The 25,379-nt window shown below is 35.3% G+C and overlaps 1 protein-coding gene across 5 annotated transcripts in view; it reads right to left on the bottom strand.

The window, feature by feature from the left end:
* The window catches only part of tbc1d32 (TBC1 domain family, member 32), an 81,118-nt gene that overhangs the window by 41,145 nt on the left and 14,594 nt on the right, over positions 1 to 25,379 (bottom strand). For 4 of the 5 annotated variants that reach the window (XM_081602332.1, XM_081602329.1, XM_081602330.1 and 1 more), the window contains 10 exons: positions 21,979 to 22,068; positions 20,609 to 20,751; positions 18,751 to 18,878; positions 17,608 to 17,809; positions 15,156 to 15,235; positions 12,963 to 13,101; positions 9,877 to 9,964; positions 8,506 to 8,624; positions 5,049 to 5,168; positions 4,792 to 4,880 (listed from right to left, as the gene is read on the bottom strand). In XM_081602332.1, coding sequence (XP_081458458.1) covers positions 4,792 to 4,880; positions 5,049 to 5,168; positions 8,506 to 8,624; positions 9,877 to 9,964; positions 12,963 to 13,101; positions 15,156 to 15,235; positions 17,608 to 17,809; positions 18,751 to 18,878; positions 20,609 to 20,751; positions 21,979 to 22,068 — 1,198 coding nt within the window. The remainder of the gene's footprint in view (positions 1 to 4,791; positions 4,881 to 5,048; positions 5,169 to 8,505; positions 8,625 to 9,876; positions 9,965 to 12,962; positions 13,102 to 15,155; positions 15,236 to 17,607; positions 17,810 to 18,750; positions 18,879 to 20,608; positions 20,752 to 21,978; positions 22,069 to 25,379) is intronic. The other variant, XM_081602331.1, reaches the window with a different exon arrangement.

The raw sequence follows: 25,379 nt of genomic DNA on the forward strand, positions 1-25,379 counted from the left end.
TGGTAATGACAGCGGCTCAGACAGGCTGATAAGATCCAGCAACATTTTGAAATATTGAGAGAGCTGGAAAACAAGGCAAGCGCTCGGATTTAAACCAACATGTCTGTCCTGGTGAGAGTAAAAATATTACAAAATATTCTGAAAGTCTGCTCTGTTTTATCCATCTGACTGACTTCAGCCTGAGCCTGAGAGTAAGACGATAAAATGTCCCAGAATTTATTGCGATAAACAATAATATTGTTGTTTTGAGACCATCATCAACAGGAACATTCTCAAAAATCAATACACTTTAAATCCTAACAAACGTATAACACTAAAACTGGAAGACATTTTAAATATCAAAAATAAATAAAACAGAAACAACAAATAAAATTAATTATTAAATCACTGAAATTGTCCTTCAAAATAAAAAAAACCATCAAGTTGAGACTAAAGCACCAGATTTAAGACTTTTACTGTCCAGTTTCTGGTATAAGAAGATAAAAACAATAAAGTAATGGACATTATTGAGCTTGTTTTAATGTATCTTGTAGCGACCGGCCTTTAGTTTCCGTCTCGTCCTCTGCAGGTTTGTGGTAATGTAGCCACAGGCTGATAGTTTTCCATGTTGTGGATCAGAGTCGGTGTGTTTGTGGACGTTTCTCTGTGCCTGACGGCTCGACTCGCTCTTTCTGACAGCTGAACATCAGGAAGCAAAGAGTTTGTCAGGAACTTCTCACCTCAGCTTGAGACAATTAAACAAACCTGCAGCCCTCCGTTTGAGGCGGATGCTTTAAAACTCTGAGTTTAACAGAGGAAAAGCCTGATTACCATCTGTTGTTTTCTTTTCTTTAAAGCTGACCTTTTAACATGGGTGAAACAAAAAATCTTTTTTACATTTTTTGCAGAAAATCATTCTTAGATAACTCAATATTTACACTTGCACGTGAAAACGGCTGCAAACAACAACCGTACATCTTTGAAAAGTAGAAGTGGTGCCTCCTGCACAACCAACAAGAATGCACCAAGTGGTTTCTGGATGGACAGTCAAAACTTTGTACAGTGCAAACAATTGTATTCATTCACGGATTAGCCTTTTTCTGAGTTTGTACACTCCAGTTAACCATTAATTGATTATTTCATGATTAATGATAAATCGTTTCAGGTCTGCAGGCTGCCATAGATGCTGCAGTAGTGCAAACACCTTTTAATTCACATTCAGGTAAATTATGAACGTGAATATAAGCGTTTTAGAGCGGATCTTAAGTATTAGCACCTTTTCTGTCGACTCTAATCTCCACAAATAAAAAATTGTGAAGTTAATTTTATAATCATGTTTCCACAACATAAATAAAGAGTTTAATTCAATAATTCCCTTTTGAGAGGTTGAAATTATTTTATTAAACGTTAAAAAGATGTGCATAAAACAACAAACCATATTTTTATTTCTTAAAGAAACAAACTAAGTGACAGGAACTGAATCCACCGGATGCTAAAAGGAAAGCAAAGATTTTCACATTCACAGATGTTCACTTATTTATTCACCGACGTTAGAAACTCATCATCATCCAATTTTGCAAAATCTTTCCTCATCTGTTAAGTTTATTTTACTAATGTGACAATTTATAATAAAATCAAGCTAAATGGAGTTTAGTTTTTTCTGACAAATTTTTAAAAAGTCAAAAATTTTGAGATTATTCTCAGAAATTTTCTAGAAAAAACTTTCAAAAGTCAAAAAGTTTCCACTTTTGAAGCTCAGAAATGTCTTTGTTTTTTTTTTCTAGAAAATTTCTGAGATTAATTTCAAAATCTCAGAATTTTTTCTCAGATTTTTTCACCTTTCAAGCTCAGACATTTTAAACGTAATTTTTTTCTGGCATTTTTTTATATTAATATCAAAATTTCTTTGTTTTTTGTCATAGATGTTTTACTTCTCAAGCTCAGGAATTTCTAATTGTTTTTTTCCCTAAAAAAAACAATTTCAGATTAACTTAAAATTTTCTTGCAAATTTTTGACTTTTCAAACTCAGAAATTTTAAAATTCTTTCTAGAAAATTTCCAAGATTAATCTCAAAATTTCGGAGTTTTTTCTGGCCATCAGATCCAGATCAAGAATAAAAAGACAGAAAACCTCTTTCACAAATTGTTCAATTCTGTATTTGAATCATTTCTGTAGGGAAAATGTGTCTGTAAAGTTCAACAAATAAATTCCCCCAGGTTCCTTTAAAGGAAGCCGACACTCAGGAGGAGAAAGAATAACAATCATTACTACAGCAACACAACAGCAGCTGTAATCTATTATTCATTACCTGACATACATGATATACGATCAGCATTACAGGGCCGGACTCCCCTTCCTGTCTGCGGTGGGCAGATAATCACAAAAGGTGATAATATATCCGAGTCGGATCTCAGGTGAGTCAAAGTCATGAACCGACCAGAACCATTAGGAAGCCATGAAGGATCTCAAACCCACAGAAAGCTCACCAATAAAACCAGCAGGTCAGGAAAACGCTGCTTTTCTCTGAATTACTGCAGCTTCTGCTCCTTTCACTGCAGTTTGGGTCACAGATTAAAGTATTCCAGCCACATTAACACCAAATTATTCAAATGTTTTACTGGGATAAATATTTAGAAATAGAGAAAAATTATGCAAGATTTTTTCTTTTACAAATTATTATTAAGGCCCCTTTCATTACAAAAACACAAAATCTAATCCAGTTTCTAGTAAAAATGACTTGGTACACCTGAAATAAGACAAAACTAACTTGCAAGTAATTTTCAGCAAGATGTCAAAGTTTTTTAATTAAAAAATCCTTAACATTGATAAATTATTAAGATTATTTCACATATAACCAGTTATGAGTGAAAGAATCTGCTAGTCCTTTATGAACGCTTGGTCATGTATACTTCACAGAAAAAGAATTTTTTAATCTTAAATGCAAAATGTTTATATTTTTATACAGTTCATGAAACATTTCATAAGTATTAAAAATCCCTAAAACATTTTCACATTTCATCACATTACAATCACAAACTTCAGTCTATTAAATCTTATTTGTAAAGCAGCTCATTGTTGAGAGATGAACGGAGAATTATTAATGGGTTTATTGTATTTTCACAAATCTGAAAAGTGTGGCATGCATTTGTATTTAACTCCTTAGAATCAGTCATTGGTTTTTTTTCCAACTGGTAGATTATTTCAGTAAAAACTAAAACTTTTTCATCAATATCGAGGAATATTTTCCTTAAAACAAGCTCATCTGAAAAGTTACCTATAAGTCAGTTTTCTTTTATTTCAAGTGCATTAATATATTTGCACTTGAAACTAGACAAATATACTTTAAGATTCTGTGTTTCTGCCACGTGATTTGGTAAATAATGGAAATAATTTTGCCCAAGCTCAAGTTAAAGGCTCCATTTTTAACTGTAAACCTGCGACAATCGTTTTATTTCACCAGGCGTGTGTGAAGCAACTACATCAGAAATGTAAACATGGCAGGATTTGAGTCACTGATAGTAAAATGGCTGATGGAGCGCATTGAGCGGCGCATTGAGCGGCGCATGCAGCGGCGCATTGAGAGGCGCATTGAGCGGCGCATTGAGCGGCGCATGCAGCGATTTGTTCCCTAGTGAATCAGCAAAGCTCCAAACGAGCGGAAGCTGATGTGGTTTAGAAAAGACTCACAGAAACGCGCGGCGGCCGCATGAGGCTCTGCACAAACAAAGGGAAACGTGCAAAAATAAATATCTGGATTTTTTTTTTTTTTTTTAACTTTAAGGAACGTCAAACATTCATTTAAAGCTACACTGTAAAACAAAATCTTACCAAGTATTGCCCCATTTTGAACAAACTTCACTGCAAAAACACGAAATAAAGTTGTTGTTTTTTGTCTAGTTTCTATTGCAAATATCTTAGTTTGCTTTAAATAAGAAAAAACGAAGAAAACCAGAAAATTACAGCCTGTTATAAGTTAATTATTCCTTAATGATGATTAAAAAGTTCTAGTTACGCTTTCAGATTATTTCACTTATAACAATGGAACTAGTACTTTTTCATCAATATTTCAGAAATTTTCTAGACAAAAAAATTGGAAATTTCTGAGCTTGGAAAGTCAAAAATTTGCAAGAAATTTTAAATCTGAAAATTTTTTAGGAAAAAAACAATCAGAAATTTGTGAGCTTGAGAAGTAAAACATTTATGAGGAAAAACAAAGACATGTTGATATTAATATATAAAAAATGCCAGAGAAAAATAACTTTGGAAATGTCTGAGCTTGAAAGGTAAAAAATAAAAATAAAAATTCTGAGATTTTGAAATTAATCTCAGAAATTTTCTAGAAAAAAAAAAAATTCTGAGCTTCAAAAGTGGAAACTTTTCAACTTTTGGAAGTTTTTTCTAGAAAATTTCTGAGAATAATCTCAAAATTTTTGAGTTTTTTTTTTTTAAATCTACAGTAGCCCTAACGCGCTGCGATACAATCAGAGATAAAACTTTTCTTTTGATTTTATTAAAAATGAAATTGTTTGAACACGCCTGATGAAAAGTGCTAGAAACCATTTATTAATTAATTCATTTTGAGTGCATTTTCTTTCGTTTTAACCAGCGGTCTCGCTGAAGCAGCCAGTTACCCACAGAGCCGGGTTTATTTCGATCTTATCCAGAAAAATCCTTTCATCAACCTCCCAAAGCCGGTAATCAAAGTGGAAGCTGCTAATGCCGCAGACTGAGGGGAGTGACCGTGTGCTAATCCCATATCATGCGCTTCCCCCCTCCGATGTCAGGCTGTGTGGGAAAAACACTCGTCTCACCTCAGGCCGAAGGTGTGCGACTGCTCGTACTGGAACAGCGAGTGGATCTTCACGTCCGAATCCACGGCAACCAGCCTGTCAATCAAATCCTGAAATGAGGAGCAAAACAAAAACAGAGTAAGGTTTGAAAATGCTACGGGGGTTTAATGGAAGGCCTTTGTGCTTTCCACTCACTCCCACTGGTTTGTGTGGGTGTGAGTGGATGATGAATCGAAGCGCAAAGACGCCCTCTGCTGGTTGGGAAAGGAACTGCTCACAGGGATGGAGGATGGGATTTCTCTCAGGCTGTATTCGCTCTTGTTCGCCAACGGCTGTCGGCTCAGAAGCTCCCAAACGGAGAGGGAGGAGGACAGGAGGTTGACCAGGGACAGGAAGGACTGGGGACACAGAGACAACAAGCTGGTGAAAAATAAAACATTTAACTTAGAAATGCACGTTTCTCACTTCAAATACTAAAATCTGAGGTTTATTGCATGTATTTAAGCAAAAATGCTTCAACTAATTCTGAATCTCACTTACAAAAACAATTAGAAGTTATTTAAAAATGTAAAACTGATCATTTTTATTAAGGATGTCAATTTTAAAAGACTTCATGGTGGAACAATTGTCTTGAAGGTTTGAATTAGGAATGCACAGATCCACTTTTTTCACTTCTTACACCGATATCTGAGGCTTAGCATCAGCCGAAACAGAAAAACAATGCTGAATTGACTTAAAAACTTTATTCTTTTTTAAAAACAGACATTTATTTGATAACTCTGCACCAGTACAGCACATTTAAATACTCCAACAGCGTCACAATCTTGGTCAAACATGTAAAAAGAACTTTAATTCACTCAGTCAGTGCAATTAGAATTATAACAGCCAATTTAAAGTAAAAAATGAAGAAACTTGTAAACAAACATATAAAAAAATAAAGTGCAACAAACATTTAAGATGGCTCAGAAAGGGCAAAGACTTCTCAATATAATGTGAAATAAATAATAAAACAGGACGTAGCTCATCTGCCCTTATTGATCAGGGGAATCGTCACTGATATCCGATCACATGCAGCTGCAGTGATTTTAATTAAAAATAAATACATAAAAAAATCAAGGCACAAATTTGAATTTATTGTGGATTTCCCTCAATTCTTCCATGTTTTTTAAATGATTCTCGCTTGCAAACGATTGACAGAAGCTTGTCAAGTTTTATGTAAAGAAATGTGTTTTAATTCATGTCGACATTATTATCCAAGTATATTAGGCTTTCATAAATAAAAAAAGAATTCAAATGTGAAAAAATGTACAGGATGGATCATAAGCTAACCATGTTTTTACTACCATAAATAAATTAACAGATAATATTCTGAAAGTAAAGCTTCTGTGAAACTTGTTTTATTTTGCGTTTTCTGTGGATTCTGGTGAAAATCAGAGACTTTCCACTCGGTTTGTTTGCTTTGAGGTTTTCCTGAATTCAACCTGGCAGCCGACACGCTGACACGGCCGGCTCTAACGCCGCTGGTGGCAGGGTTGGGGTCAAAGTTCACGGTTCACCGACGGTCTGCATTCAGTTTCACAACTCGGCCGCACGCAACCCGACGCTTCAAGTCGAATTATTTTGACGCGAGAAAAGAGAGAAACGTTCGGCGCAAAAGGAAACTAAGACGTTCCCAAATTTACAATTTAATTTCTAGATTTTTTTTATAGCCGAGGACGTTAGTGGTTGGAGTTATCTACATTTAAACTCCTGGAATAAAACAATGGTAAAGGGTTATTTACACTGCAAAAACAAAATCTTACCAAGTTCTTTTAATCCAATTTCTACTGCAAATATCTTAGTTTTGCCATATTTCAGGTGTGCTAACTTAAGAAACTTTTCAACAAGACATAAGAGCCTCTTTTAAGTCATTAATTCTTTAATATTGATGAACTGGAGGATTATTTTACTTACTCTTTTTAATCAATACTAAGGAATTATTTACTTAAAACAAGTTTCTATAACTAGCTGAAAAGCTACCTGAAAGTTCATTTTGTTTTATTTCAAGTGTACCAATTAATATATTTACAGAAGAATCTGTTGTTTACTGAGTGATCAAAACATTATTTATTATTTAAAAAAGAACCTATGTGGCAATGTTGTTACGCTAGATATCAAGTAGAAAATTATTAATAAAAATAGCATAAGCACATGATACAATCAGGCAAAATAAAGTTTTCAGAATCAGTTTTATATTTAAAACTAACAAAAACTGCAAGTTTGTTTTACTTGAAACAAATTTGATCTTCATTTATTGAAGTTACTGTCAGTGGATAAAACATCCAGGAATTACTCAGAAGTTGTGATACTTTATAGTAAAGTTACTGAAGTAAAAGTAACAAATACAGTGTAATAATAAAGTAATTTTTTCCACAAAAAAAAAAGTAAATGCAACTGGTTGCTGTCCAACTTTGGCCACAACGTTAAAAAAAAAGTTGAATATTTAAATTTACCTTTAGGGATTATTAAAGTATTTATGAGTTAATTTATGGAGGAAGCAATGCAGTTTGAATTATTCCACATTTCTCCACCAGGGTTTGTAAAACATTCTTGAAACAGAAACATGAAATCAGTTGTTTGCAGTTCATGATTGTGCCACTAGATGTCACCGTGTCTCCAACAAATGTCTCTAAAATTAACAGCAGTTTGCAAGCAGATATTTTCCTTTAGTTTGGAACAATCCAAAGCTAATTTGTTGTTATTTTTCATTATTGTTTTATTTTAAATAAATAAATACACTGAACTACTAATGAGTTACTAAGCAGTTGTAGTAATTGTAAGTCGGGATCTATTGATATCGGTACTTGATAAAGTTACTGAAACTTTATTTAATTTGAGACTTGAAGTCCAACTAAAAAAAGAACAAACTAACAAACAACCAAACCAATATATAATACATTGACCAGTGCATATATTATCAATATTTATTGATATTATATATATTTTCCAACCCTTTCCACACTGAAAAATTATTATTTTTTCTCTGCTTCACTTAAACAAACCACAATCCTGCACTGCAGTATTATTTCCATCAGACATAAATTACATTTTTCACGTACGGGACCGATACCAACGTTTCAAACATCGACACCGATGTTGATGTCATTCATCCCCAGTTTAACACAACTTATTTCTGAACGAAATCACAGAGAAGCTGCCATGTGTAGCATTATTTCTTCATAATTGACTCAAACTTTAAGGTAGGAAACTCGATCAGATCAATAAAATATGATCTTGAATAGTTCTCAGATTGTCAAGATTAAAAAACAAATAAAAATGTAGAAACTTCTGGACATATATTGAGTAAAGAAACAGTTAAATGTGACTTAAACATCTCCTTTTATGCAGGGCCGGCCAAAGCCATTTTGGGGCCCTAACCAGACTTTAATCCCCCCAATTCATACCAACATGTCCACAGATGTTTCACCACTATGTGTAAGTCCTTATTATGTGTAAGTAGCTTAAAAATGCTCCAATTATTAAGGATTTTGAAAAGCAGAGTGATATTAAAGTACAGTAATAATGAATTTAAATGTATGTAAAATGTGTCTATTACTACTAAATAAACAAAATGAAGTTCACATGATCATCTTATATAAAAATAAACATTTGTAATAAAAAAAACAGTTGTTGCTGCGGCCATAAGCAGCCGCTCCACTTGCGTGTGCCTTGGGCCGGCACTGTCCATGCGTTTACCTTGAGGCAGCTTCTGTCTATGGAGTCCATGGGCGTCGGTTTGGGCCGGACGACTCTGGCATCGTCACCTCCACATTCGAGAGCCGACCACAGATCCACAACCAGCAATCTGACAAAACCTAGAGGTAAAAAGAAATCACATTTTTACCAACGCAGAAATCCAACTGTCAGCAAAACTTTTAGTGAAAACCTAAGGAAGAACCAATTAAAGATGTAAACTGGATCAGAATCAGCAGAGAAAAGCTGCCAAATAATTTGACACATCATTTTTAGCTGAAACACCTTCAGTTTCAGATATTTATTTTTATTGGAAATTAGGCTCATGAGATTGATTTTGTTGGTAACGTTCTGTAATCTATAGAAAAAGCTAAATATATAAAAACTCCTGGTGTTTAATAAATATTCATTATCAAGTCGCACATCATTCAAATCCTGTTTGCAGCTTTGAAAAATATTCAGAAAGAATTTTAGTTGATTTTCCAGTTTCTACAAAAACAAAAACTCACCAACGAGTTTAGTGCAAATATTTTAGCAAATTTGAAATTAGACAAAACTAAAACTTTTCAGCTAAATACAGGAGCTTAAGTCAATAATTTCACTTAGAAAATGGGGAAAATGTTTTGTTCACCAATATTAAGGAATTATTTAGTGAAAAAAGCTCCTATTTTTTGCTGAAAAGTTACTTGTAAGTTAGTTTTGTCTTATTTTAATGTATAAATATATTTCCAGTAGAAACTAAATCATAAATACTTGGTAAGATTTTGTGTTTCTGCAGTTTGCAAGACTTAATTTCACTTCATATTTTCTTTTCATTGCGGTCAAATATTTCGCAATGAAATATTGCGAAATATTTCATTGCAGTTTGCAAGACTTAATTTCACTTCATATTTTCTTTTCATTGCGGTCAAATATTTCAATCTTAACCTAAAACTATTAATTTTTACTCCAGAACGGATTTGGTTCATTAATTTGAGCAGTTTTGAGTCGACAGCATCGATTCTGGAGCAGCGGCGACTCGCCGACCAGATAATCCGACTTAATCTTGTTGAGACATTTTTAAAATTTTAGCATCACTTATCAAAACATTTAAATGAATCCATAAACCACCCAAGTTTGAGTCTATTCTAAATAAATTCAGTTCTTTTTTTTAAAACTCACTGAAATTTTAAGTTGTATAAACTAAATGATCTTCTCAATGATAAATTCACAATATTTCCTCTTTTGATACCAAAATGTACCCAGATTTGACGGTGAACAAACCCTGAGACAAAATATAAAAATCCTTCACAGCAGCTGCACAGAAATTTCCAATTCAAGCCTCAAGCATCCCAGCCGGCAAGTGTTTGTTTGTACAAATGAGCACTTTGTTACCTGAGCTGTGCAGAGCTGCAACCCCTGGAGCCGTCGCCGCTACCTGTGTCACCATCACTCCGTACCCAAACTTCTCACAGCGACTCACCTTCAGCAAAAACACCAGCAAGAAGATGCAAAACTGTTCACCTGTACAGTTGTGTGCATTAGAAACAAGCAGTTAAAGGAGCAGAAAGGATTCAAGGATTAATTTCAGCATAATTTTAAAAAAATAGCCAAAATAAAAGAAAAGAAAATAGAATCATGTGCTGTAATTAAAGTGCAATGTCCAACAGAAACAGTAATTACAAAACCTTGCAGAGAATTTGAGTAAATTGGGTCCAAAGGGAGTTGGCTGAGATCTGCATGTAGGACTGGGCAAATGCGTGTCCACAATATAAATCTTACAAATCCTGCTTCAGTATCCGAGCACCAGCTGAATACTAAACAGATAAACAGAATTTAGTAAACAACGCTGTGTCCTTCAGGAGGAGGAGGATCAACAAAACAAATGCATTCTTCAGGAAAAACAAAGACGTGAGAAGCAGTTCAGGAGCAAATGTTTTAAAGATGAACAGGAGAAACAGGGCAGGTTCTGCATGTTGGTCCTGCTTAATTACTGAAAGATACAATTAAAATCTGTTTTTTCTTCTTTGGTTAGGACTAAACCTTTCGTTTACAAGGATTTGTAAAAGTCTGAAGCATTTTATTTATGAGAGTTTCAATGGATTTTACTACTTCACATCTGAAAAGTGTGGCCTGCATTTAACCACATTGGGCTCTCCTGTTTTAAAGCAGAGCCCATTAGTTGTAACAATAAACTTTATCTGAGAAACATTTATTTAAAATATAAAAAACACAGCAGTAGGCTGTTTGATTTTCATAAATTAAAATAAATATGCTAGTTAACGCTAGCTAGCTCCGTCTAGCCAGAACAGTCATTTATATGCAATAAGTAACGTTTAGCTGTTTAAATTTGAACTAAACCGCATTGAAAAAGAAGTCAATGCAGAAATGACAGCAGGAAAATGAAGATGAGAAAATAATAGACCAAAAAAATTTGCTTTTTATGTTGCTGCTGCTTGGAAATGCTACCTCAAAATATATTAGAAAGGTGATTTGCAAAGACTTAAAGATGCTTCATACGTTTGTTAAACATCCCTTATCTTCCGATTTGTTTTGATTTTGTGCTAGCTACTGCTAATGGTGTAAAATATAATAATTACATATCACAAACAGCAATTTTTATGTTAACCGGAAAATTTCAACATATTTAGACCAACATGTTGAACTTTAAAACCCTGAAGAAAGTATTTTTAGGTGTGTACAGCACACGCCAGTCTAAAAACAAAAAAAAAATATCCTGATTAATTCATTCAGATTCTCAGATAAAAGTTGTGAGTTTACAAAAAAACAAAAGTTTTTATCTTTGACTTTACCGTCACAGTTGAAGGTGAAAATCCCTCCTAGTATGATTCATTTTGTCGTTTCTAAGAAGTTTTTTAATACTCAAAACATACATCCCATAAACTTTGACCTGTAATTAATGCCCATCACTACTTTTTGTATTTCTATTTATAAAAACTATATACATTATATAGTTCTATGTTACGTAGCACGTGTGAAACTTTGTGTTGCTTTATCACATAAAATCCAAATTAAACATACTTAAGTTTGTGGTTGAAGTGACACCCAGTTTCAGTTCCATTCATCTCAGATGAGGATGAAATTAAATAAACCTCCACAAAGTTAATAATTTCAAGAACAAAGACATAATTACTGTATATTGACACCAGTTCTTATCGCTGAAAACCCGACGGTTGTTCCAGTGAAGGAAGGATAATATACTTGGCTTACGTATGAAGGGAGGTACTGAAAAAAACTTTTATTCCAGGTCAATAATGTGTCTGAATCATCGGATGAGTCAAACATTCAAAAATAGCTGTTCACGCCCATGGCACATTACATTTTTTACATGGATGTTGAAATTACAAGACTGTAAAAATCAAACAACACAAACGGATGTTGGGAAGGAAAGTCAAAGTTCCTGAGTCACATCTACTAATAAACTTTATCTGCAATTTTGATGGATTTTTTCACCAGTTAACCACTGGTCCAATTCATCATAACTTACAGAAATCCCATTATGAGCCATATGAAAACATGGAAGAATTTAAGATAACGTTAGCCTACTATTTCAGTCTTCTGGTCATGAGTAGAAATGGAAATTTAATGCAGAGTTTGTACAGATATGTGTTGGAAAAAATGTCAAAAGAAAATGTGAAAGACTGATCTGCCATTGTAATCTAAAACACTTTTAAAAACAAGGTTTGTGACGACATGCTTTCTGTAATCTGAGTAAAAAGACTAAAAATCAGCATTTCGGTCTTATTTTCATTGATGTTTAAAAAGCTAAAGGCCATCTAAGCTTTTAATTCGTCAAGACATTCATCTAAACCTTGGATATAGTCGTCATTTTCCCGTTTTAGGGAAACATAAATCTGAGTATCATCTGCATAACAATGAAAAGCAATATTTTGCTTTCTGAAAAAGGAGCTAAACAGCAGGAAATACAGATAAAATAGCAGAGGACTAAGAACAGAGCCCTGTGGGACACCAGTTAATCACAGTTAAACTCAAAAAGTTCTCCAAGTACGGTCTGAAACACAAGAATGTATCGGAATGGATTAATCACATAAAAAAAAGAAAAAGTGTTATATATTTATAACCAATTGGACCAGTGGTTATATATATATATATATATATATATATATATATATATATATATATATATTTCATAGTTTTGGCTTAATTACTGCTCTGAATATCTTGCTTTTTCAACAAGATGACATTTTTTGAGCGTATACTCCAATTAATTAATCGATTGCTATTTCAAATAATCAATTAATCATGATTAATCGTTTCAGCTCTATAGTCAAGTGTCTAAAGCAGATATTAAATGTAGAAAAAAATATAATTGCATTGATTGGGGAATGTTTTTATGCGTTTTTTTTTCATGTAAAGCACTCCGATGCTGAAATATGCTTTAGATCAGGTTATGACAGAAATGTAAAAAAAGGTTCAGACTTTATTAATTCACTGTTTACCTGCAGTTTTTTGGTGAAGCGAGAGAACATGTAGGAGACGCATTCGTTGATGGCGCCCGTCTGCTGCAGCAGCAAAAGGCCTCTAGGGGTCGCAGCAAAGTTCAGCAGACTGCCCAACATCGTTTCCTCCCAGACGAGCCTGTTCCACATCCACAAAAAAACAGCAAAAAGAAACCTCAGGTTAAAACAACACCAACAACACGGATATACTCTCAATTTACAGCTCTAGTGCTGAGAAATGTCCACATTTAGGCTGTTCAAGATAATCTAAGACGCACTTTAAAACTGGTTTATTACATATTTATTAGTCTTATTGAAGGATTCTTATGATAAAGGCAAAAACATTTTATCATTTGACACTTTAAGCCAGTGGTTCTTAACCTGGGTTGGATCGAACCCCAGGGGTTCGGTGAGTCGGTCTCAGGGGTTCGGCGGAGCCTCTGCCGCGGAGGTAAAGACACACTTGTGTAAAGTCGTGATGACGCCCCGCTTTGCCATCACTTGCTGCAGAGGATCACGTTACATTGCTTAGCCAATCAGAGGATCACGTTACATTGCTGAGCCAATCAGAGCTGCGGAGGAGCCCTGATTGAAGGAGCTCCACTCTCAGCAGGGATTTGAACTTGTGTCTTTAATTACTTCAGCAAAACTCAGTTTTTACCAAATTCTGTAGCTTTCTGTAACTTCTAAATCTTCTCTTAGTTGCATCTTTTTGGGCTTGCTACTCCCTCTAGTGGCGTGGGGTGGTAACACAACTAATATAATTACATTACTAAATCAGAATACCGCAAAGTCTTATTTATTATAAATTTTTCATTCTCTTAAGAATGTAGAGCTAATTAAATGACCTAAAGACCTTAAAGTGGTTCCAGTTTCTCTCGATGGCCAACCTGTTGAAACTGTGGCAGATTTTAAATACTTTGGGTCGTTCCTGGACAGTCAGCTCAACTTTGCTGAAAACACTGATTATATTTTGAAGAACTGTTCTCAGAGACTCTACCTTTTAAGAAGATTTGGTGATCATGGGGTGACTCAACTAGACTCTAGTTGGGTCACCCCTATGTCCCGAATTTAGAAAAAAAATAATTTTATTTATCACCACAGAAGGGTTCAGTGAATGCGCACATGAATCTGATGGTTCGGTACCTCAAAAAAGGTTAAGAACCACTGGTTTAAGCTGTTTCAGAGCAAAGTAAAACAAAGAGCTGAATACAGAAGTATCGCCAATTAATTAATATAACAATTATCCAAAATAACATCACGTTTTTTGCTGAAAATATATCAGAGTAGCTCTAATAGAAATATTTTAAAACATTGTGTTATTGAGTTCAATATGTCAGAATAAACTATGATAGGAGATCAACTGGTACGTTAAGCTTGTTTTTATGATCTTTTGTCTATTATTAACTTTTGGGCCACATATCATATCAACAGTTTTCCATAGTAATGAATTCAAAGGTCTGTTATTCGCCGCCGTTTTCTTGGGTTTTTGAGTCCAGCAGTTATAAATTATTGGTTAATAATTAACAACAGAAGCTACATGATTTTTTATGTTTTATTAGACACGAGAATAATTTTTAAACACAGCAAAGTTTATGATCAAACTACTATTAAATTATTTGCTGTGATTAGTCAATCCATCCATTTTCTTGCACCCTTTTTCCCTCAGTGGGGTCGGGAGGGGTGCTGGTGCCCATCTCCAGCCAACGTTTCGGGCGAGAGGCGGGGTCACCCTGGACAGGTCGCCAGTCTGTCACAGGGCAACACAGAGACACACAACCATGCACACACACACTCACACCTAGGGGCAATTTGGAGAGGATAATTAACCTGACAGTCATGTTTTTGGACTGTGGGAGGAAACCGGAGTACCCGGAGAAAACCCACGCATGCACAGGGAGAACATGGAGACTCCATGCAGAAAGACCCCAGGCCGGGAATCGAACCCAGAACCTTCTTGCTGCAAGGCAACAGCTCTACCAACTGCGCCACAAGTGACTATTAAACAATGAGTGAAGCATTGTAGCACCGCTGACCTGTTTTATTATTGCTTGATTGAAGTTGTGTGTGTGTGTGTGTGTGTGTGTGTGTGTGTGTGTGTGTGTGTGTGTGTGTGTGTGTGTGTGTGTGTGTGTGTGTATAAACATGTGAGTGTGTGTGTGTGTGTGTGTGTGTGTAAACATGTGATCTCACATGTTTGCCGTTTCCTGGGTGGATGGTCCGGTGTAGGATCCAGAAACTGGAGTTGGGATCCTTTCTGATAAAGAACTTGACTTTAAAAGAAAAACAAGTGAAAAATTCAGACCAGACAAAAATCGCTTAAGTCATCATATCATAAAAAAATTATTTTTCCATCTGTAAACAACTAAACACGGCAGAGAATCGTGAAGATATCCTCACAGCTTTGCAGTAATTTGGATGATTGTTTTATAAACGTTTTTTATGAACTTCAGTTCTCCAGACTCGATGTTGTGCAGCATCCAGCTCTCTATTTAAACATTTATTTAGCAATGAGAGTCGATATTATCGTCACAAAGTCGTAGCAAGACGAAGGAACTTCTGCAGAGGAATCTGATTGGATGTTCAGTCAGAATGGAAAGTGGTGGGATGTGATGAGATGCATCAATAAAATATTAATATCTGTATCAGTGGAATCAAAATCTTGGTGACAATGTTCCCGATCCATCTATTCAGTCTAGTTCTATGCTCTATTATTCACTATGTGTAGAATCTAATCTAACTTTCTGAACCATTTGAAAGAATAGCTGCAGTTTATTTTTTACATGTTTGACAAGAAAGTCAACCTACTGATTTTGTCTTTATCATTTCTTTTAAATTGAGCTGACTGAACAAATTAATATTGTTTTTATATGTTTGACCAAACCTGTAAAGCTACTTCTATACTTAAATGTGCTGCATTTGCGCAGCACACCGATCAGATGTAAATTCTGCATCTGATCAGTATCGGAAGTGAAAAATGTGGATTAAGTTTTTTATCCCCAATAAAAACTTAATCCAAAATTTCATCATTGCCGTAAAAATTTGATAAAATGCAACATGACCGTTCTGACTGTAGACGCTTTGAAAACAATTAGATACGTACGGCATGAGGAAGTAGGACAGGTTGGATTGTTTTTAGGTGAAAAGATCGGAAATGGGCTGAAAAAGTCGACTATAGATTATATATAAGCAAAAAAAGCAAATTTGGGTCGTTTTTGCCTGTTGGGTGAAGGGAACTCAGTTTGAGCCACTATTTATATAAATTAATGAACCCGGGGAGTCGGATGCGATCAGTGAGCTGCTGGTTTGTTCAGCTTATTAAAATCCCTGAGTTATTTCCACCAACAATAACCAGCTGATGAAACAAGTTATTGCAGTTTTGCAACAGGGAAACACTAAAAACAGGCTGAACACACTTTTAATCTAAAAAAATAATGATGTATTCAATCTAAATGAAAGTCTACACAACCAGTGCTTTATTTTATTTAAACCAAAGAATAAGAACTCATTAGTACTTTACTTTCCTTTAATAAAACACTGAGAACAGATCTGAGTACATTCTGGCTGGTGCTTAATTAATATTTAACACAAATTCAATAAAATCAGGAGGAAGTGAAGGGAAACAATGAAGTCCATAGATTTAACTATTAAATACAAGTTAATTTTTGACATAAATGTTTTGAGTTAAAAAGAAGTCAACTGCAAAGGAGCATATAATATGTAGTTGCTATTGATTTTTCTGCTTAGCTTAAGTTATCCCATCTTTCATTTGGTTCTCAGCTTACAGTCTTTGCATGTTTTAAAGTTTAAGTTTAGCTGCAGTTTAAATATAATCCAATATTTAAAAAAAATGTCTAAAAGCAGCTGTGTTGTTATGATTGGGATTTATTCCAAAACTCACATAATTCAGGTTATAATGGATAGTTAATGCAACACATGCAGCATCTGACTCTCCAGATTCCAGCTGTATTTACATACACAGAATTAAAATTTTAATTTGAAAAATCAAGATCCTCGTATCATTCAAACCACTGCAGCTCTATCTTGAACTTTCAGTTTGGTGCTTTAAGGAGAAAATTTCATATTAACATATTACATTCACATAACTAAAATCAGCAGTAAAAGCTTATAACCTAGCAACCCCAGTGGAGTTCCGCCCGTCACCTAGCAACCAGAACTGAGTTCCAGAGCAATTTGTCAGCTGGGTTTATTGCTCTATGCACCATTCAAAGTATTTCGTTGTTGACTTAACATCCAGAAACAACTTGCTGCATTTTTGTTGGTTGTGCAGGAGGCGCTACTTCTGTTTTTCAAAGATGTACGCTTATATAATTGCACTTCTATTTGAAGCCATTTTCACATGTGAGTGTAAACGTTAAGTTTTGTGGCGTTTCCAGCAGCAGCTTATATGGATTTAAAGTGACGGAGGCTCTAAAAGAGCTCATTCTGAAAAAAAAACTAAAAATACTCAAAATCTCAGAATCTAAGGATTTTGTGTAAAGAATGTAGCAAACATGTTTTGCATCACCCATGAACCAACCCCAACCTGTTCAAGGAAGCATAATATGTCACCTTTAAATGAATATTTTTTACGAAAACAGCACTAATTTAGTTGTAAGATTGAGATGGGATGTTGCAGTTGTACCTTTTTCCAAGCAGCAGCGATGGCTTTGTGCAGACCGTATGTTTGCAGGACCTGCAGACCCTCACAGGTGTTGTACATCTGTCTACAAACAAAGATGAAAGCTCCACATAACGTCTGAGACGCTTCCGATTCGCTTAGAGACGGCAGGGCTTTATTCAGCAGCCTCAAGGTGAACTGGACGACGATGTGAGCAGCGAAGGTTCTGCACGGGAAACAGAAAACACGTAGTAAGAGACAAAAGACCGGTATCTGTGTGCACAGCATGCAGGGCTGGTGCAGGCAGAAGCTGCAATAAGCTGATTACTTCATCTATTTCAGATTAATTACACACATGTTGGGGTTTTTAAGCTTTTATTTCTATTAATTATGACAACTTTCCGCTTACAGGCAACAAAAACACAACATTTAAGTTGCTTCATTAAAATGTTCTGTTGCTAAAATACAGCAAACAGCTGTGATTGGACAGAATAATCCAGGGGTGTCCAAACTTCTTGGAACATAAATGTTTTGATTTTTTTTTTCCTTGCTCAAAAATAAGCATGAAATATTTTAGTCCAAACAAATAAAATATTCAGATTTGTTGTAGGACAGGAATATCTAATCATTACAGACCCAAAACATCAACAGGGCTTTGCAAATTTTCCTTATTTCCTTATGGGTTAAACTGAAGAAGATGTAATCTATTGACCACAACTGTTTGTTAAGGGCATTGTAAGTAGAAAACAAATCAAAGGGAATTTCTGCCAAGAAACTCAGAAATTTCTGAGTTTGAAAGTCAAAAATTTCCGACAACAGAAACTCAAAGTTTCAAGTTTTATTTCTCAAAAAACAGATTAAACTCAAGATTTACTCCTTTTATTCCATCTACACGATGTGGTAGACGTGGTCTTATTTATCATGAAAACAAAGGCAAAGCAGAAAGCTTGGTTATTAACAGATGAACACATTGTGTTGTATCTGACATTTTAATTTGTGGGTTATAGTTTTGTCCTAATTTAAAAAAAAAAGTCTCCATCTGCATCAACCACCGACGCTGGTGGGACAAATTTGTCGCATTGATAAAGCGCCGTATAGGGTCAAATAATAACACATAAAGTAGGTTTTTTAATCTTGATATTTAAAGAGGGTTAATCAGCGTCTTACTTTTCACTGTGGGCAACAACAAGGTTCTTCTCGTACAGGAAAAGCGCTAATCCTCTGTCGGTGTTTGCGATTCGGGCCAAAACGTCGGCGATGAGAATCAGAGTGGCTGCAGGACTCTTCAGGTTCGTCTGAAATAAACAGATATAAACACAAATTAACCAATTTATCCAGGAGCTTTCAGAAAACAAGTGGTGCTGATGAAACAAAGTTTGTCTGTGATTATTTTACTCAAATTATTTTTCCTGATTTCTTAATTAATGCAGCAGTTTATATTAAAGTTTTGCATATGAAACTTTGACAAAGCATTTGCTAGTGTAATACTAGATCTGTGCAATACTACAGTTTGGTTTTGCCAGATACCAAGTAAATACAGGGTCAGTATCATAGATACCGATACTTTTTATTAAAGTTTGATATATCATTAAACTTTTGGCCTTATGTGTTTTTGTGTATTTTTTCATTATTTTGTTATAACCTGGAATACACACAATACTTCCATAACAATGACAGAAAAATATATATATATTAAAAAAAACAAAGCAAATCTGTGTGCATTTTTTCCTGAATAAATAAAGTCCCAAAAAAAAATTGCGATACTAACTTGGAATTGATAATATCGATATTTAGGATCGATTTGCCTCTACCTAAAATCTCTGTAAAATAGTAAGAATATTTGATTTTAACGGATAAAAATTCAAACAGAGTGAAACGTTGTAGTTGAAAGGTCATGATTTGGGATTTTTTTCCTTTGTAGTCACATATACTGCTGTATATTTTTAAACTTTTACCTGTTAAAATTAGAGCTGAAATGATTAATCATGATTAATCAATTATGGAAATAATCATCAACTAATTTAGCACTAGATTAATCGTAAACTTTTTTAGTACAGACTAAAAAAATTGCCATTTTCTGGAAGAAAAACACAATGTAAACATTTTAGATAAAAACATCTTTATCTGTAAAAACGGTTCAGCAAACACTCTTCAAGTGGTTAAAATTTACAAAAAGAGCGCCACGGTATTCTCTTTTGGGCAATAAAATCTTTTTTCTTATTTTAAAAAAGAACTGAATAATTATTTGCATCTTTAATGTATTTCTAATATTGTATATAAAAGGCTTATGTGGTTAAATTAAAAATCTGTAGAATGTTTGCATTTTTTGTCCGATTAATCGATTACTGAAATAATTGTTAGTTGCAGTCCTACTTCAAATTAATCCATAATGTAATAAAAAACAACAGGGATGAAAAAGAATAATTAACTTTATAGGTGCAGTTTGGACTGTAGATCAATAAATACCAGCAGATCTAACTGGAGACTGAACCAAAGTTATAAACTGAAGTTTCTCTGCAATATGTGAGAAACTGTATGAATTTAAGATATTGATGAAAAATGTGGTTTAATCCGGTGTTAAATTATACGGTACACCTGATTTCCCCTACAGCGCTGATGCTTTTCCATTAGGTTTTCATCAAATACCCAACGTCCCATGCACCTCTTTTTGTGAAATTGTAAAAAAAAAAAAAGGGGGGGGGATGATTTCTTATGTCTCGACACAGAAACATTATACCGTGACTCTGACTTTATGAGCTATAATTTTGTTTTATGACAGCGCTGCTCAAGTCTAGTCCTGGAGAGCTACTATAGTTTCAGATTAATCTCTTCTCCAGCACACCTGAATCAAATTAATGGGTCGTTACTGGGCTTCTGCAGAGCTGAATGACTGAATCTGGATGAGGGAACTGAGGAGTTCTGGGGCAGGAATGTAAGTAAAAGTTACAGGACTGGACTTGGGCCCCCAGTTTATGATTTCTATCAGCTCATAAAGTGTGTGTTAGTGTGTGTTGCAGAAACTGACCTGTTGTGCATTGAGGAGAGCAACAACAGGTGCGAGCAGAGTCTCAATAACAGGAGTCTGGTGGAGACAATCAGCAGCACATTCTGTTCGTTCACATAACATCCAGAGCACCTCCATCACCAGACAGCTGGGCGACAGCAAGCCTGGAAAAACACAAACAGGTTGCATAACGTCCACATGGTGCTGCGAAACAGCAGCAGCATTTCTGTTAACCATGGAACTGACAATTATGCAAATAAATTCAAAATATGTTTCCCGATTAAAGGTTTTTGTGCGAGGATGTGGTGGTTTTACTACGGCGTATTTGGTCTTTGGTACATTTCCACCAAAGAAAAAAAAAAACTTATGTTTGGAGAATAATTTCAAAAACAAGGAAATTTCTCAGTTTGAAAAGTTGAGATTTTCCATACACAAAAAAAAGACTCAGAAATTTTTAGATTTATCTCAGAAATGTTCTAGAAAAAGAATTCAAGAGTTTCAAAAGTGATACTTTTGCAAGAAAAATGTAAATTTCGAGACTAATTTCAGAAATTTTCTAGAAATTTCTGAGTTTGAAAAGTTGAGACTTTGCCAAATAAAAAAAAAACTGATGTTTTGATTAATCTCTAGAAAGAAAATCATGTAAATTTCTGAGTTTAAAGAATATCCACCAAAAAAATAAAACTCAGAAATGTTTAGATTAGTATCAGAAATTTTCTTTAAAAAAAAATAATAATAAAAAAAAAAAACCTTTGAGGAGTTTCAAAAGTTTTACATTTGGAAGAAAACAATGGTAATTTTGAGATTAATCTGAAATTCTCTAGAAAAACAGGTTTCAAAAGTGGAAAATGTTTGACATTTAGAAATTTTGAGTTTGAAAACTCAAAACATTTTCACTTATAACATGGAAAAATGTCTTGTTATAATAGAAACAATCTACCAGTGGAACTAACACTATTTTTACCGACTTAAAACAAGCTCATAATTCTTTCTGAAAAATTGTTTAAAGTCCACTAAGATATTTGCACTAAAACCTTGACCAGAAGTACTTGGTGAGAGTTTGTGGTTTTGCAGTGTACTCGTTATCTTTCGATACCACAGATGAAGCAAAAGACTTGCTCAGCATGACTATCTGCAGCAGGCGCAGGGAATAATAATCAGCGGGGAGAACATTATCAATTATAGTCAGCAAAATTGCAGATGTGAAATTCCTGAGTTTACAACATTACATAAACACCCTAGAGAACTATTACAGTAATAATTGAGTCAGGACAAAGTTAGCTGATAAAATCTTTGTTCTGAGGAGTGATGCTCTGTCTCTGGGGAGGATCTGCGACTCGTGGACAAACCTTCAACGTGTGGGAACACGTGTGGGAACACATGTGACACACCTGTCGGTGACGAGTCGCCGTTCGAAGGTCGGGGGTGTCGATACATGATGTTAATCAGGACGACAATCAGGTCTGTCAGAGTAACCGGGTCTGAAACACAAACAGCAGTCAGTTAGTCAGGCTTGTTCTGTGTCTAGACTGTAAAATAAAAAGGTTTGTGTTTTCGTTGCCCAACGTTTATTGAGCAGAACGAGAGTAATCGATATTAGATGTGGAAATTGTCCAAATAAGACAGAACCACTGGTCAAATATGGTGTTTTCTCCCTTCTGAAATAATTTAGCTAAATTCAGGAATTGGAGATGCAATATTTTCATTTTTAATAAGTTGCATTTCCTCCGTAATTATGTGAGAGAAAATGAGAAAATGTTTTGCATCAATGAAATGAATTCAGGATTTTTTATGTTGAGCCTTTCACAAAGGAGGGAAATGGTCCTACTCTTCTTTAAACATTGCTCCTGCACTGCAGATACACAAAATCTTACCAACTATTTCTGGTCTAGTTTCCAGTGCAAACATCTTAGTACACTTGAACTCTGACAAAACTAACTTACAAGCAACTTTTCAGTGAGATATAGCATCTGGTTTTAGATCAATAATTTCTTAATATTGATAAAATAAAATTCTAGTTTATAATAAGACATTTTTCACACAAGTGAACTAAACTGCCAGTGGAACTCAAACTGGGTTGCTAGCAGTGGCGGAGCTAGACTTTTAAATTAGGGGGGGCCAGGAGTAGTCCTGCCCCCCCCCCCTTGGCCCCCCCAACTCTCGGGGGGGCAAAATTTTAGGAAGCTCTGTTTGGACAGGTAACAATAGTTCGGGTCGGACCAGAATTATTTGCCTGATGGTGGTTCGGGCTTCTGATGAGTTTACATTAATGAGTTTGGAGCACACAGAGAAAAACTAAAGAGAATTTTATGATCTACTTATTATAGTTTAAGTAGAGGAATAACAGCTGACTGTTGAGAGAGGAAAGAAATTAAAGTGCAGATCCGTTAGGCAGAAACAAGCGCAGAGCGCTGGGCAATAAATGCACGTAAATGCTCCAATTAATCACACGTGAGATGACAAACGCCAAATATACAATATATAGTTACACTGCTTACGTTAATGATGTTTTAAAAACAAAACCAGTAAAAACTTAACTGAGTTAATATGTCAGATTACCTCCTCAGCCTCATTTTGATAAGAACAGAGAGCAGTTCGCTGGTTTCTGTCCAGACTGTGATCAGCTGACCACTTGGTGCTCAGACAGTTTCAACTTTACGCACAGAGAACATCGTGGAGCTCATTATTAATCATACTAAGAACAACATCTGTCAGAGAATCATCTCTGATCTGGACGCTTTAACGGACCAGAGACTTTGGAGCTCCTAGCGCAGCTGATCCGCTTCTGCTGGTTTTTCTCCCGCAGAGGGAAGTGATGCGGGATCAGGAAACGATCAGAGTTCTGCCGTCTTCTAATCACGTCATTTCGTGAAATGTTACCTGATTTCAAAAACGTTCTCGCAGAGAAATAATAAATGTTTCGTTTGATGACTACAAATTGGAAATAAAATGATTTTTTTCTTTGACGGACAAAAAAAAACTCTAGCGCCACCTCTGCTCCAAACTACGAACATTGTCGGCCCCTCTTCGATTTTTTCTCTTTTTTGCGGAGGATCAATAAATAACTTATTGGTGTTTTACAACCACCAGGTATGAAGTGCTTTAGCCTTTGAGTTGCACCACAGCGCAGCACAACTGAAACATCCAGGAGAACAATATCAGTTTTTATGAGTATAAAGGAGGCTGGTATCGCGCCTGATAAAAATCTTTTTATTTATGTCATCACATGGACTTATATAAAGTTTTATACATTTTCTTTTCATATATTTATTATTGTTTTTCTTCTTTAGATATATTGAATTAGAATGATTCCAAATAATGTACAGGAATAACCTGGTGCCGTTACATGCCAATCATCAGGGGGGGCCACTGGGGGGCCAATCAGATGACAGGGGGAGCAATGGCCCCCCTTTCCCCCCCTCTGGCTACGACACTGCTCACAACGTCATGTGAGAATCACAAGCAAAACTTTGAGTCAAACAAAAACTTAGAATATCAAGAAAAGATTTATGACATGCACAAATAAGTTTGTTTAACAAAAACAATCACTGAGACATGAGACATGAGACTGCTGATCATGAGACAAATGTGTGATTTAAATGTTTAAAAAAGTTTTTTTAAGCAAAACTCAGTAGGCTTTTCTCATGGTGACATGCATTAACAATTCAATTTTTGCTTTTGTTTTTTTCTTTGTTCCGCAGTTCCACCTTAAAGTTTGATGCAGCTCTGCTTTCCTGATTGGACCGTCTTCATCTACATCAACAAGCAGCTCTTTTTATAGATTACAGTCCACTAATCTGTAATCTATAAAAAGATTACAAGGGCATAAAGGTTGCTTTGTGCCCTTGTTTATATTTTTAATAGTGTAATTCTGTAAAGACAAAATATGTAAACCAGAGCTAGACCACCAGCTCTGATTTACAAAATAGACCTGCAGAAAGAAATTACTAATAAAATATCTTACATATGCATAGTGTTATGCTCTATGTAGAGATTTCCTTTAGCTCTGATTGTATGTCTCACAATTTTGTAATTTATCATTGTTTATTAAACTCTGAAAGCTGAGAGGCTGTTAATATTCTGTCCTAGAAGGCGGTTAGATGGGCCCTTTTTTGTTGTTGAGCACCTGCCCCTGTAGTGGTCTCTGTACGGCCCTGGCCATATATCTGCCGTAGCTAATACTAGGGACATTCTGTCATATGTGCGTGGTTGTAGGTGAGGAAGACGCCGGTAAACCCAGGTAGTAATGAGGAAATAATGTATTTAATAAAGAATCAGGAACAAACTCAGAAAGACATGCGGCACTGGAAACGGACAGACGAACGATGAACTAATGACGAGGACCCGACGAAGGACAGAGACAACAGGTGGGGTTAAATACACAGGGAAGCTAATCAGAAAGACATGGACACGCTGGAGGGACTATGTCTCTCGGCTGGCATGGGAACGCCTTGGGATTCCCCCGGAGGAGCTGGAAGGAGTGGCTGGGGAGAGGGAAGTCTGGGCCTCCCTTCTGAAGCTGAAAACCTATTGATCGTTTTTGTAGGGAAACTGGAGCACCCAGAGAAAACCTATCCATCTATCCATCTATCTATCCATCTTCTATCTATCTATCGATCAATCGATCGTTTTTGAAGGGAAACTGGAGCACCCAGAGAAAACCTATCCATCTATCTATTCATCTATCGATCAATCGATCGTTTTTGAAGGGAAACTGGAGCACCCAGAGAAAACCTATCCATCTATCTATCCATCTATCGATCAATCGATCGTTTTTGAAGGGAAACTGGAG

Source organism: Poecilia reticulata, chromosome 21, assembly GCF_904066995.2.
Source record: "Poecilia reticulata chromosome 21, P_reticulata-male-v2, whole genome shotgun sequence".
NCBI classification, from domain to species: Eukaryota; Metazoa; Chordata; class Actinopteri; order Cyprinodontiformes; family Poeciliidae; genus Poecilia; species Poecilia reticulata.